This window comes from Chiloscyllium plagiosum, chromosome 21, assembly GCF_004010195.1.
Source record: "Chiloscyllium plagiosum isolate BGI_BamShark_2017 chromosome 21, ASM401019v2, whole genome shotgun sequence".
Taxonomy (NCBI): Eukaryota; Metazoa; Chordata; class Chondrichthyes; order Orectolobiformes; family Hemiscylliidae; genus Chiloscyllium; species Chiloscyllium plagiosum.
This window is the reverse complement of record NC_057730.1, coordinates 18,861,408-18,874,851: the sequence shown is the minus strand read 5'-3', so window position 1 is coordinate 18,874,851 and position 13,444 is coordinate 18,861,408. Positions and strand designations below refer to the sequence as shown.

General features: G+C 40.4%; 1 protein-coding gene across 1 annotated transcript; it reads left to right on the top strand.

Moving 5' to 3' along the window:
- The first annotated feature begins 1,239 nt into the window (after positions 1–1,239).
- bri3 (brain protein I3) lies at positions 1,240–11,418 on the top strand. The gene is made up of 3 exons (XM_043711358.1): positions 1,240–1,654; positions 2,206–2,338; positions 11,001–11,418. The coding sequence occupies exons 1-3, from the start codon at positions 1,516–1,518 to the stop codon at positions 11,131–11,133; spliced, it is 405 nt and encodes a 134-aa protein (XP_043567293.1). The 5' UTR covers positions 1,240–1,515; the 3' UTR covers positions 11,134–11,418.
- Positions 11,419–13,444: the final 2,026 nt, after the last annotated feature.

Below are 13,444 nucleotides of genomic sequence, written 5' to 3'. Positions count from 1 at the left end.
TACAATTGCAACATTTAAGAGGCATTTGGATGGGTATATGAATAGGAAGGGTTTGGAGGGATATAGACCGGGTGCTGGCAGGTGGGACTAGATTGGGTTGGGATATCTGGTCAGCATGGACGGGTTGGACCGACGGGTCTGTTTCCATGCTGTACATCCCTATGACTCTGCTACATACAATGAAGAGTTTTCCTCAGATTCCAGTCCCACCTTACACAGTAGAGTGGGAGCCTTAAACAGTGTCCTTCGTTCATTAAGCCTTGGCAGTGGCTACCCCAAATTTTGTGAATCCCCCAGCATGTAGTCTTGTACCTTGTAGTGTGTCACCTTTCAAAATTGGGTCCTGGACAGCTCTTGAGTTATCTGGATCTGGGCTACTCATTGATCTGTATGTTTAAAATGGAAAGTTTTTGCCCTGTCCTCCACTCATATAGTACGCTGCCACTCTCCCATGGTTTATCCTACCCCTGCTCTTGCTTTTGTAGCCACAGCACTTACATGGCTGGTTCAGATAAGTTTCTGATCAATGATCTGACTCCCAGGATGTTGCTAGTGGGGTGGTCAGTGATGGTAAAAGTCAAGAGAAGATGGTTGGGTTCCTTTTTCTTGAAGATGATAGTTGTCTAACATTTAATGTGGTCCAAATATTGCAAACTTGGACACAGTAGGCTCCCTCAAAGAAATGATGGGAGATGGAAGGGAGCTGTTTATCTAAAACAGAATGTGGCTGGGAATGCTCAGTTTGAGATATTAAAATAGGCTGGGACTTTTTTCACTGGAGTGGAGGTGGTTGAGGGTGACCCTATTGAAGTTTATAAAATCATGAGGAGCATAGATAAAGTGAATGACAAAGGTCTTTTCCCTCAGGTGGGTAAATTCAAAACTGGGGAGCTATTTTAAGGGGAGTGGAGAAAGAGATTTAAAAGGACATGAGGGATATCTTTTTTAAATTAGGGTGTTTGTGTGTGGAATGAATTGCCAGAGGAAGTGGTGGAAGCAGGCACAGTTACAACATTTAAAAGACATTTGGATAAGTACATGAAGAAGGATGGTTTGGAGGGATATGGGCCAACCACAGGCAATGGGGACAAGTTTAGTTTGGGGTTATGGTCGGCACTGACTGGTTAGACCAAAGGATCTGTTTTAATGTTTAACTCAATAAAATCTAAAATAGAGAGCAGGGTCCCTTTAAGGACTGTTGCGGAAGTCACATTGCCTGCCGTCACGTGACAGGTATCTTGTGATTTTGTATCGAGTTGGGGGTGGGGGGAATCCCCGGAGTGCGCATGCCGAACCTGGTGTAACAATCCCCGGGAGACAGGGCGGTGATTCCCCGGGCCGTGGTAGAGGTTCGCTGTTGCCCACTCCCCAGCTCTTGGGAGACCCTCCCGTACAGAGAGGGTTCCCGTTCTGTCCTGGCCCACAACCTCGCTCCAGGGCTGAGCGACGCCTGCTGCCACTGGAGTTCCGCCGCCACTGTCGCTTTCTCTCGGCTCTTGCTTTCCTTCTCCACCCATGGATAACAAGCCCCTCTTGCAGGAGAGGCCACCCGCGTACGCTGCGGTGCCGGAGAGGGGCTACGACTACGGCCAGACCTACGGGACCATCCCACCGCCTGGATACCAGCCCCCTCCATACTCTTACCCGGCTTCAGGTGCGCCCACCCATTTCTTATTTATATCGTGTACACAGGCATAGCCAATCTAATCCTCCACTGGAGCCGCAGCAAAGTAATGGCAGGGTGTATGTAATTGTATTGAAACTTCGAAATCACCTGACCAGAAATATTCTTCACGTTTCCCCTCAGTGCTGAGAGTTTAACAGTAATTGTTTGGAGAGGCTGGGTAGGCAAGACTGTTAGTTTTGTCGTGATCAGTTGATTCTTTAAAATCGCAAATAATCAGAAATTAATTTTGAGTTTTAAACGCGCCAACATTACTTTAAATATTCTGGGGGCGTCACAAGGTTGACTGTTAAGTTAATTGATGAAACTGGTCTGTTCTTAAACTTGCTGTATGGATTCATTTTCTTTAAGGTCTGTTTTATAACTTAAATGTCAGTTATTTTGATATTGTTATTGACATTGATATTGCTTTGATATGGGATTATTTAAATGAAGATAAGGGTTTTTTGGGTGGGGAGAAGAGGGGATGTAATTACTTTATGGAATTTAATCAGATTTTGACTTTTTTTTTTGTTTTGCAGGTTATGTACCTCCAGCCCCTGCAGGTATCCAGCCCCCTGTGTGCCCAGGATCAAACTACTCAAACACTTATACCATTATTCAGCAGCCAGCTGCAGCTTCAGTTGTAGTGGTGGGTGGCTGTCCAGCTTGCAGGTAACAATGATGCACTTTATTAAAAAAATGCTATGCTTCTGAATGAACTTACAATTTTGAAGAATGTGTCCTCCAGAAAGCTGTCAATTTTGAAGTGCCATGGTAAGGTTAGGAATGTTTTATGACAACATGTATGCTTCATTTGAGTTAACAAATATCATTGAATAGTTTCCTTACAGTGTGGAAAGAGGCTATTTGACCCATTGAGTGTGCACTGACCCTCCAAACACCATGCTGCCTAGACCCAGCTCTCCACCTGAACCTTGTAACCCTGCATTTCTCTTGGCTAAACCACCTAAATTACGTGCCTGTAGACAGTACAGGCAATTAAGTTAGCCAGTCCACCTAACCACTTTTTTGGACCATGGGAGGAAATTGGAGCACCTGGCAGAAACCCTCAGATACGGAGAATTGTGCAAACTCCAAAGTAGCAAAATTGCGACCTTGCACACTCCAATCCCCTGCTACAGTTTAAATTAACAGCTTCCTACCCATCCTTGTCATGGAAGATCCTCCAACCTGGGCTAAACTGCCCAGTACATTGTGCAAAGGCTCTGGACTGCAATTTTATTTTCTACTCCACCTGTTCAAAAATGTTACCAACCACTTCTGAAGCAAATGGAGCTTGAACCTGGATCTGAGGTAGGGACACTACCACTGCACTACAGGCATCTTCAAACAAGTGAATTAAGGTGTTTCATTGTCCTTGGACTTCATATTGACTCAGGGCATCCCCAATGAAAGCAGGTTATGTCCAATGGTTCCTGAACATTTTTCATATCTACCACGGAGATGGGCCCACTTATCTGGATGTCAAGTCTGGGATCATATTCTGGACCCTTGAATATCACAATTCCCCTTGAATTTATCTCAGGAATAGGGGCGAGGGGAAGCTGGGTGTTGTGGTGGAGCTGAACACCACTCAACTCTATTCCCCACCCCCTCAAATGTCACCCCACTGTACCCCCAGGCTGTATGTTGGCAGTATTCAGATGTGCCACAAACCTGTGGCCATGTCCATTACAGAATCACCTCCTGACCTCAAACTTTCAGGGATTTGTGGAGGCCTGTGTGAATTTCAGATCTTAACTGGTGATGTATTGTCCTGTATTCTATCAACAGTTGTTCTTACTGTTCATATTTGGGTAACATTGTTTGCATGTTTTGAAAGCAAGCTGTTCAGAGATGTCTGGAATAGGTGGGATTTGAATCTGCATCCTGGGTCAGGATTATACCACAAGTGGCCCTTATGGGTTATATGGATCAAAACTTTACTGTTCATTGTCCTCAACCACAAATTTACTAAACTGCTGTACAGTCAGTTCTACTGTAATGGTAGTTCTGTTCTCGTGCAATCACATGTTATAAGAAAATCATATAGCAGCACCATTTTAAACTAATGGGGCTGAAATCTCATTAAAACCAATACATGCTTTAAAACTGTGCTTTTGAAAGTGTCCCCAATTCGTCAAGTGTTAACAAACCGTGTTATAGCAGAACAGCCTGTACAGCCACATGAAGTTGTTCTATGTGACCTGTTGTCAGGTAAAAAACCTAGCAGCCACTGGCTAGTCCAGTGATACATTTAAATATTACATCCACAATGCACTGAGGAATATCAGAATTTATGCTTAATATTGTGTTTTTTTTTTAAATCTAGAGATTATTCAGCGGATGCACAAAATAGTGGCCTGTAACTCATCTCCACTAGTGTTTCAGTAAAAATGGATTAGAATTTTTTTCTTGCCTCTAGGTTGGTCCTCTAACTTCAGTTTGAAATTTTACTATTGATATGTAGCTTGTTCACTTTATACCAAACAAAATATTATTTTGTTAATTGTACGTCATACAATTTCACAGTACAATGATGCCATTTGACCCCATTATGAAGAAAAACTCAGTGGAATGAACCGTTGGCTAGTCTTTAAAAGAAACCCTGCATTGAATTTGTTTCCACTTGTATGTAAAACTGAAGTAGTGGGTGGTTTTGTTGGTGTGTTTTCCAGACTGGTGTAGGAGCCTTTGGCTTGGACTATTTCCTCCATTCTTTTAAGAAAGGCAACTTGAACACTTGCTTGCAATCCTGGTTTGAGATTTAAATTTAATGACCGGCAGTTTGATATGTTTTGTTGCTCTTTTCTAAAATGACTCTTCAAGTTCTGTTGTGCTAAGCCAGCTTGATATAGCAATATTTCTTCATGAAACTTGATTTATATAGACTCTGAAAACTCCAATTATTCTGGGAAATTTAGTTTAGGTCCTCTTCCCTCAAACCATATTAAGCTAATAGAAGTGCAAAGTCTCTCTGCAGCAGAGCAGGCTTTGATTATTTCTTCCCAACTGTATCAAAACTATGATATTATTAATTTAACACACAATATTCATTTTTGAGGCCACTGACTGCTTATAATAAAACCCTTGGTCCAAGTCATTTGGACTTTATTTACAAATAAAACATTTCCATTGGGTAGAATGAAGTTTCCCATTCTTTTTTGGATAGAAATGCAGTTAAGTGATGGTCCTGTTGAGCTGGCATCATGTACAGATTCCAGCTTTGTCAATTTGGCTTTTTTGTTAACTTGTTCTTGGCTTCACTCTTCATAAATGCAATTATCATGACCATCTTCTAATCCACAGTTCTTTTGAAGATAGGTTGCCCTGTAATTTTGTTTTCTACCTAATTGATCATGGTGCAGTTGGGTGGAATCCTCCAACTGCTAAAACTCTGGTGTCCCAGTTTCAATTGTTTCTGTATTCATAACTATTAGTGGCCAGACTCCTCTGGTACCCTCAACAAGTTTTTACCTGGTGAGCTGCATAGATGAGGAAAGGCCCAGAGTAGGTCCTCAGTTGTGATCAGTTTGGGGATAATGTGAATTGGTTGCTGTGCATCTTGGTTAAATCCACAAAAGTGTGAAGACAAACAGGCCTGCCAGAAGGCTCCTGGTTTGATTCCTGACCTCAGCTGCTAACCAAATAACAAGTTTTAAATTACCAAATCTAGTAATGCTTTGCTCCCTGATATGTCCACTTGCTGTACAATGGAATAAACACTTGCATTTACTCCATGCCATTCCCAATGCATGGCATCCAACATTCTTTACAGCCAATAAAACTTTTGAGCTGCAGGGAGTTGTAATGTAAGAAACATGGTAGCCAATTTATAGACCACAAACTCCTGCAAACAGTAGTGAGATAATGATTGATAATGAAGTATTGATTGGAAGGTCAGTTGGCTGAATAGTGGGTTTCCTGTGGTGAGTGCCAGCAGTTCAATTCTCACATTGGCTGAGGTGACCATAAAGGCCTTCCCCTTGCTTGATGTGTGGTTAATTTCAGTTTTACACACCACCAGTGAGCAGCCCTATGGGTCTGGTGACTTATTGATTTTGAGTGATAAATATCAGCTGTTTTACACAGGATCTTTTACAGCTAATGTGTCCTTGATTTTTAAAATCTCACCCAAAGTCTCTACCTCTGGCAACATACCACTCCATTAGTATAACACTGAAGTCTGAAACTGGATCTTCTATCTAGATCTCATGGAGTGCAACGTGAACCTACAACCTTCTGATTCCAAGGCACATGTTATCCACTGAGCCATGGTTAGTGTGTTGTGACTGTTCTCAAGTGGGAAAACAAGTTTTGGCAATTAAAATTATTTTCCTGTTGGAATCCAATCTGGTGAAACTTGGCATGTAGGGAACTGAAACACAGCTGGCGTTCTAAAGCTTCTGTAATGGTCGACTTCCATGTAAATTTTGAGAATATATTTTACACACGTGGAATCTCACTTCTGTAAAGTGAGTAGTCAAGTTCCAACTACGACTGCATATCCTTCAGAATTCGGGGTCTATTTCTGAACCTTAGTATCCTGAGGAAAAGGGTCTGATGGAAAGGAATGTTGGAAAATGTCAGTTTAGTTTTTCTCCCTCTATCCTGTATTGATCTGCTTTCCTGTCATCATGAATTGTTAGGAGAGGTTTATACAATGTCTATTTTCAATTTCTGCACAATCTGATTCCAGTTCAGAGACTTTTATTTTCCCCAGACCCTATGGTCTTCCCTTTTTTATTTGTTTGCTCATTCCATTTCCTTTACTTTGGATCCTTTCTTGCCCTTTGTTCCCTAATTCCCTTCCTTGTTTCTCACTCCTGTTTTGCATTCCTCCTCTTCTCCTGGGCTTCTGCATCTGCGTTCCTCATGGCTCCTGTTCTCTTGCATTTTTCTTTCTCTTACACCCTCTGTCACCCAGGTGCTATCTATAGTCCCTTGACCTCTGTTGCCCACTTGTCTCCTGCTCTCCTTAACTGGTCCCCACTCCTTCCCTGTTTTGACTTGTTCCCTGCCACTGCTTCTCTCTACACCCTCCCAAACTCTGTTCCATCACACTTTTTTGTTTTGGCTGTTGCACGGTGCAGCTGCTCTCAAACACCATCTCTTTTGGTGTCTCAATTGCGCTCTCGTCTGACAAAAAGGATGTGACAGATTCCACTCTCTCTTGCACTGCGTCCTTCCTGTGCTCCACCACTTCTACACTCTTTTCTCTTGTCTCAACATTAGTTCTTACTGGTTCCTGCTTTCCTTCTGTTTCTTCCAAAGATTGCACTTGTGCAGTTACCCTCCCCTGCTTTCCCTGTCCCTTGTGCCCCCTCTGCCGTAGCGTGTGCTATGACTGTTTTATCTCTATCTCAAACGGAGACAGAGAAAATTTCCTGTTGGTCACCTGACTTCTTGGAAATGGTGCTTCAAATTGAAACCTAAAGTCACGGAGGGAATTAGTTTGCTGGCATTTTACAATGATTCACTCTGGTTGTGAATGATATTCCAAGTGCTACTTTTACTGGACCTCTTAAAATCAACATGTCAAGTTTAATCAGCACTTTGTGTAGCATTTTGTAGCTGCATTTGAATGTTTGTTTGCTTTGAGTTTTATGGCTGAGGAAAATGGGAAGTTGTCTACTATTCTTGATTTAAACAAATCTAAAATAATTTACCCTTTCCTCATATTAGAAATAATTTCAAATTTTGTTGTGCTCTCTTTCTTGCTGTGTCGCCCATGCCAGTGTTCCAATATGAATTATCTCTTCTCTCTAATGCTTTGGCTAAAGGGATTATTTTTAATCTGCCACTGAACCAATCCTTTTCATTTGACTCCCATCCAGGATAGGAAACTTCCTAAACCACCAGGTTTGATTTTTGCAGTCAAGTACTCTGACCCTTGATCTGGCTAAACTTTATAATTTTGTAATTCAATTTTTATTCACTCTAACCTTTTTTGCTCTAAAGTGAAGAAAATGTTGCTTAAATTCTGCCTGTAGCTGATGCTGGGTTACAACTGAACTTAATGCATTCAAGCAATCAAAGTTTTATGTTTAATGTGAGATCCTGTTTTCATTTTGTATATTGACTACATAGTCCAAGCCAATGGTAAAGTGACATGTTAACTGTAGAGATCTCGCTATCATTGCAATAGATTTTTCCCTTTCCAAATGTTGTTAGGGATCCCCGGTCATCCAATTGCAGTGATAACTACCAAATAGACTCAGACTCAGCAACCAATCACATTGGTTTGTTCTTTGTGAACAATCTTAGTAAGCGAAGTGCACAGATTATTTCACTCAAATTTCAAGTAAACAAAGGTTGAGATATAACAAATGGGAACTAAAAGTTAAATAAACTTTTAAAATTGTACTTTTGAAACTTATTAATTGGAAACTTGTTGATCTGCATATAAATGTTTTTAAAAAAAAGTTCATAGGGCATATAATGTTTTTTAAAAAACTGCATTTTTGGTCAAGTGTAAAAGTGCAATTTCTGCTTTTGGTTGGGAGGGTGGGATGTCACAAGCCAAACCAGGACTGACTTGACTCTGTTGTTGCCCTTGAGAAAGTGGTAAGCCATTTTCTGCAAGTGCAGTCTATATTATGGACAGCCAATATCTCGGGGAGGGAGTTTCAGGATTTTGACCAGGTGACAGTCAAGAAATTACATCTGCCATCCTGACTTGGAAATATATGTAAGGAATCTGTAAGTGGTGTTCCTATACATGATGTCCTTGTCCTTAGTACCTTCTAAACCCAATACCTCTATCAAAGAAACCTTGATCAGTTGCTGCACTGTAGGAGTGAATATTGAATCTGGTGGATGGGCTGTTCAAACAGACTGTTTTGTCCTCCCTGTTGTTAATACTCATTCTCAAAGCTGCACTGAATTAGGCAAGTTGGGAGTATTCCATCACATGAATTTGTGGCTTGTATGTAGTGGAAGTACTTGAGTCAGGAGAAGTTATTTATATAATTTCCAGCTACTGGCAATGTTCATGTAGTGATCCAGTTCAGTTTCTGGTCAAGATAAAGGTGAAGTTGTCATATTATGACTAGACTTGGGATGTCTTCTCATTGGAGATGACTGGTGATAGTTTAATCTGAGATTCACCATCTCTAAAGTGAGAAGAGGTTGAGAAATAGTCTTTTTGCGGAGACCTCAACCCATGTGGAAATTGCATCTATGCTGTTGGCATCACTCCGAATTGAAAGTCGGCCTTCCAGCCAACCTAGATTTTCCAAATACATTAAGAGCAACTAGAGAAAGAATACGGCTTCTTGGATCCGTGAGGATCATCAGTGTTGAACCTCCGGAGTGGAAGAGATACTAAATATTTTTCAGTATTTACTGTGGAGAAAGAAATAGAGGCTAGAGAACTTGGGAAAATTGATGTTTTGTAAACCGTTTGCATTACAGAAGAGGAAATGTTTGGGGAGCCTTAGAATACAAAGAGGAGGATAAATGTTGGACCTGATCAAGCCTATCCCAGGACGCTGTGGGAAGTTGGGGAAGAAATTGTGGTACCCCTAATAGAAATAGTTATATCACCTACAACTACAGGTGAGGTGCTGGAGGATTGGAGGATGGCTAACCTTATGTCTTTAGAGGCTGTAAGGAGAAGCTTGGGAACTATAGATCTATGAGCTTGACATTGGTGAGTAATTTGTTGGTGATTCTGAAACATAGGATTTACATGCATTTGGAGAGGCGAGGAATGTTTCTGGATAGTCAGCATGGTTTTGCGTGAGGGGAAATCATGTCTCAAACTTGAGTTTTCTGAGGAAGTAACCAAAATTATTGCGACCAGAGCAGTAGATATTGTTTGTGGACTTTAGTGAAGTGTTTGACAAGATTCTGCATGGTGCACTAACTAGTACAGTTAGATAACATGGGATACAGACAGCTCCCAAGGAGGAGCAGAAAGTTAGACGGCGGCTTTGCTTTTCCTAATTTTTAACTGCACATAAGTGGACTCCAGAAGCTAGTGCTAGTTTTCCTGGTTGCAATGGCAGCATACACTGACCATATCACCATTTTTTGCCCTTGCTCCTATAATTTAATGATTTGGAATTTTGTGTACATCACAAAACTGCAGAGATGGTTGCTTTGGTTGCAGCCTTCTCTTCTTTTTCTGAGAGCCGAAAGGGATGGGATAGAATCAGTTTTAAGACTAAACTACTTACAGTATCTACCAACCTGATTTTGAAATTGAATAATTTCAATTTTCTGCTGTCCTGAAACTCTAGTGAACAGCCAACTAAGGAAAATGAAGTACAAATTCTTCTGGCTCATAAATGAGTTCTGTACAATTGGAGCAGTACAGATCTGGTCTTGTACAATGATTAGTCTTGTGGTATTTGCTTGGCTCAGTTGGAAAGTGCATTCTTCTGAGCCAGAAGGTTGATTTCAAGTCCAGTTCCAGGATTTGGGGACACATGCCAGGTCCACACTGTGTGGTTAAAGGATAGGAACATGATTCAGTTTGGCTACAATCCCTTCTGAAGTCATACACATCTATTCCGTTTGCACAGGATCCTCACTTGGGTGAGGCACCCAAAGCTGCTGTGAAATTCTTCAGTTGGATCTGATTGATGTCTCCTGCATTTAGTTATCTTGATTTCATATGTCTCAATGTCCTTTCGCAATAAAAATCTGTTATGGCATTTTCAGTTGTGCCTCCAGCCTCTCATTTTCTTGTGTGAATATCTCCAGATTTCTTACCCTATATGTAAATGCTTCCTGTTATCATTCTTTTATTCATTCATGGGAGGGCGGCATCATTGGCTAGGCCAGCATTTATTGCCCAGAGGGCAGTTAAGAGTCTGTCACATTGCTGTGGGTCTGGAGTCGCATATAGGCCAGACCAGGTAAGGATGGCAGTTTCCTTCCTCAAGGGACATTAGTGAATCAGACGATCGACGACAGATTTGTGGTTATTATTGAACTCTCGATTCCAGATTTTTATTGAACTCAAATTCCATTATCTGACATGGCAGGATTCAGACCAGAGTCTTTGGATTAACAGTTTAGTGATAAAACCACTAGGTCATCACCTCCCTTTAATAGCATTAGATAAAATAGTCCAGTTCAAATTTTAAAGATCATATTTGTTCTGGATTTCTTTCCGATGGAAATAGTTCACTCTAAGGCATTAAATTGTTTTAATCTCAATTTAGGAAATACAAGCCAACCTGTGTCCAATTGGTACTTGGAATTTAGTTCTATTATCACCAGTATTGCTCTGAAACTGCATGTGCATAATTTTGGCTGCAATAAAAATGGGGAATGTGGAGTGAGTTGACAATTTTTAATTTAATTGTTTTCTTTTAAACAGGGTTGGTGTTCTGGAAGATGACTTCACTTGCTTGGGTGTGCTGTGTGCAATATTATTCTTTCCAATTGGGATCCTATTTTGTTTGGCACTGCGACAACGGAGATGCCCAAACTGTGGAGCCAGCTTCGGTTAACTGGATCAAAGTGACCAGCCTATCTGTGGCCAAATTTAAATTTTTTACTGTAAATTCTCTGCCATTGTGTATAAACTACAGATGACTTGCCTTCATTCTGTGATTTAGTTTGATAGAAATTGAGATTTGATCTTTAAAAACAAAAGCATGACAATTGAATGCCTGCAAATGACTATAATTTCTCCATTATAAATAGTTCAAATGTACAGGCAAAATTTGATTCTCCATTTTACTGTTTCCTTACATTGCCCTTGAAAATGCTACAATTAAATCTGCATTCTTGTATTACTATTTTTAACTAGCCACTTTTGTCTGGTTGTTAAACAGAAGTGTCTATAATGGATCAGGAATGCCTTTGGCAACTTGGATAAGATGTGAATTGCGAGCCAGAGTTTAAATGTCATTTTGTTTGCACACACCTATCAACAGGTGAGAAAGTCTTGCATGAATGGGAGCCACTTCTTCCATTGTGGAAGAACTATCCAGTTAGTCCCATTATCCCTTGTTTTTCTAGCAGTCTTGCTTGATTCTTTAGTTTGAGGATTTATACAATTCCCTATTTTAAATTTGCAATTAATTTTCCACCCTTTCAGTCAGTACATTCTAGAGCATAGCTCACTTTATTAAATTCCCAGCTCTCTATCTATTTTTGCTAATTAACTTGAATCAAAGTTCTGTTTATAGATCCTCCTGCCACGGAATAGTTTCTTGAGGATTTGATTTGCTATGTTAAAAAAACATGTTCAACGAGCCTGTTGACCTTTCCAAACCTACAGCCTCTGCCATTCAAATGGGACAATCTAAACCTGAATAAATTTATTTTCCATATTACTGTATGCCAGACCTAATGGGTTGGGAAACGGTTTTCCTGGTTAACTCTACATTATCATACTTCATCACGGCATGATGTCCCTGCAATCATTTGGTGCTTAGCATAGTCCAAAAAGCTTTCTATACTTACCCTCCAGGTGGTCTGTAATTCAAGCAGTGTTTTTCAGAACATGCTAGTCCATGTCTTGAGTTGCGTTCTGAATAAGCTGAGGAAAATGCTTAACTTTTTTTTTTGTTGGGTGGTCTAGGACTTGGTCTGTGCTTGATGCTTTTGTGTAAAGGCTGTTATGCTTGTCATAAGGAACTTGGAGTAGAAATCTAACCCAAGGATAATTTGCATTTGTAAGTTTCATGCTTGGGTTTGTACAACTTGTCTCTAGTTAATATCCACAAGACTTTCAAAAAAAAAGTTAACAAAACCAAACTAAATGTGGAGTCTGCTTATTGTCCTGTTACCAAAATGCAAGTAACTTCTTGGCTGACTATAAGTGAGCTTATTTTTTAAACTCCTGTTTTCTGATAAGTAGGCCTTAGAAAACTTGGTAGTTTTTCTTCCTTTCCTATCCCATTTGAAGTCATCTAATGTATTTAATTGGGGTTATGTAAATTTTAAAAGCAAGTGTTCCTGGCTTATTTCACTTTTCCAACTATTCGTTGTAAACTGGGCCTATTCTACCTTTAAACCTTTTTCTGACGGTTTGATACTTAAACTGAACTCATGTACACACTAGTCCCTGGTGTCTGAGGAATCAAGAATTTGATGCAAACTGATTTATTATGGACTATTATTGGCTTCATTAATACCATCTACTTGTACAAATGATTTGGACATTAAATGCTTAGCTTTCCCTCAGGAGTTTAAAATAGACTCTGATCTGAAACAGGGCGAAAGTGAGGACTGCAGATGGAGATTAGTGGTGCTGGAAAAGCACAGCAGGTCAGGCAGCATCAGAGGAGCAGAAAAAGTGACGTTTCGGGCAAAAGCCCTTCATCAGGAAGGGCTCCTCTGATGTTGCCTGACCTGCTGTGCTTTTCCAGCACCAATCTAATCTTGACTCTGATCTGAAACATAATATTGGTCCAATAATCTTTGAAATGCAATTGGATGACTATCCTATTAGGAGCAAAAGCTAATACCTATATGCCACTAGCTTGAAATAATATAAAAAACAGATTTCTTCATGATTGAAAACAGAATTTTACAGTTAAGATATTGCTTAACCAGGTGTCAATATAGATCTTCTAGGAGAAAGTGAGGGCTGGAGATCAGAGTTGAAAATGTGTTGCTGGAAAAGCACAGCAGGTCAGGTAGCATCCAAGGACCAGGAGAATCGATGTTTCGGGCATGAGCCCTTCAGGATAGATCAATATAGATCAACAAGCAACAACAGGCTTGATGGGTGAACAACAGTAAATGAGTGACACATCCTCAAACGTTTCTCCTGTCTCAAATGGGTAATTCCTGAATTTTAAAACTGTT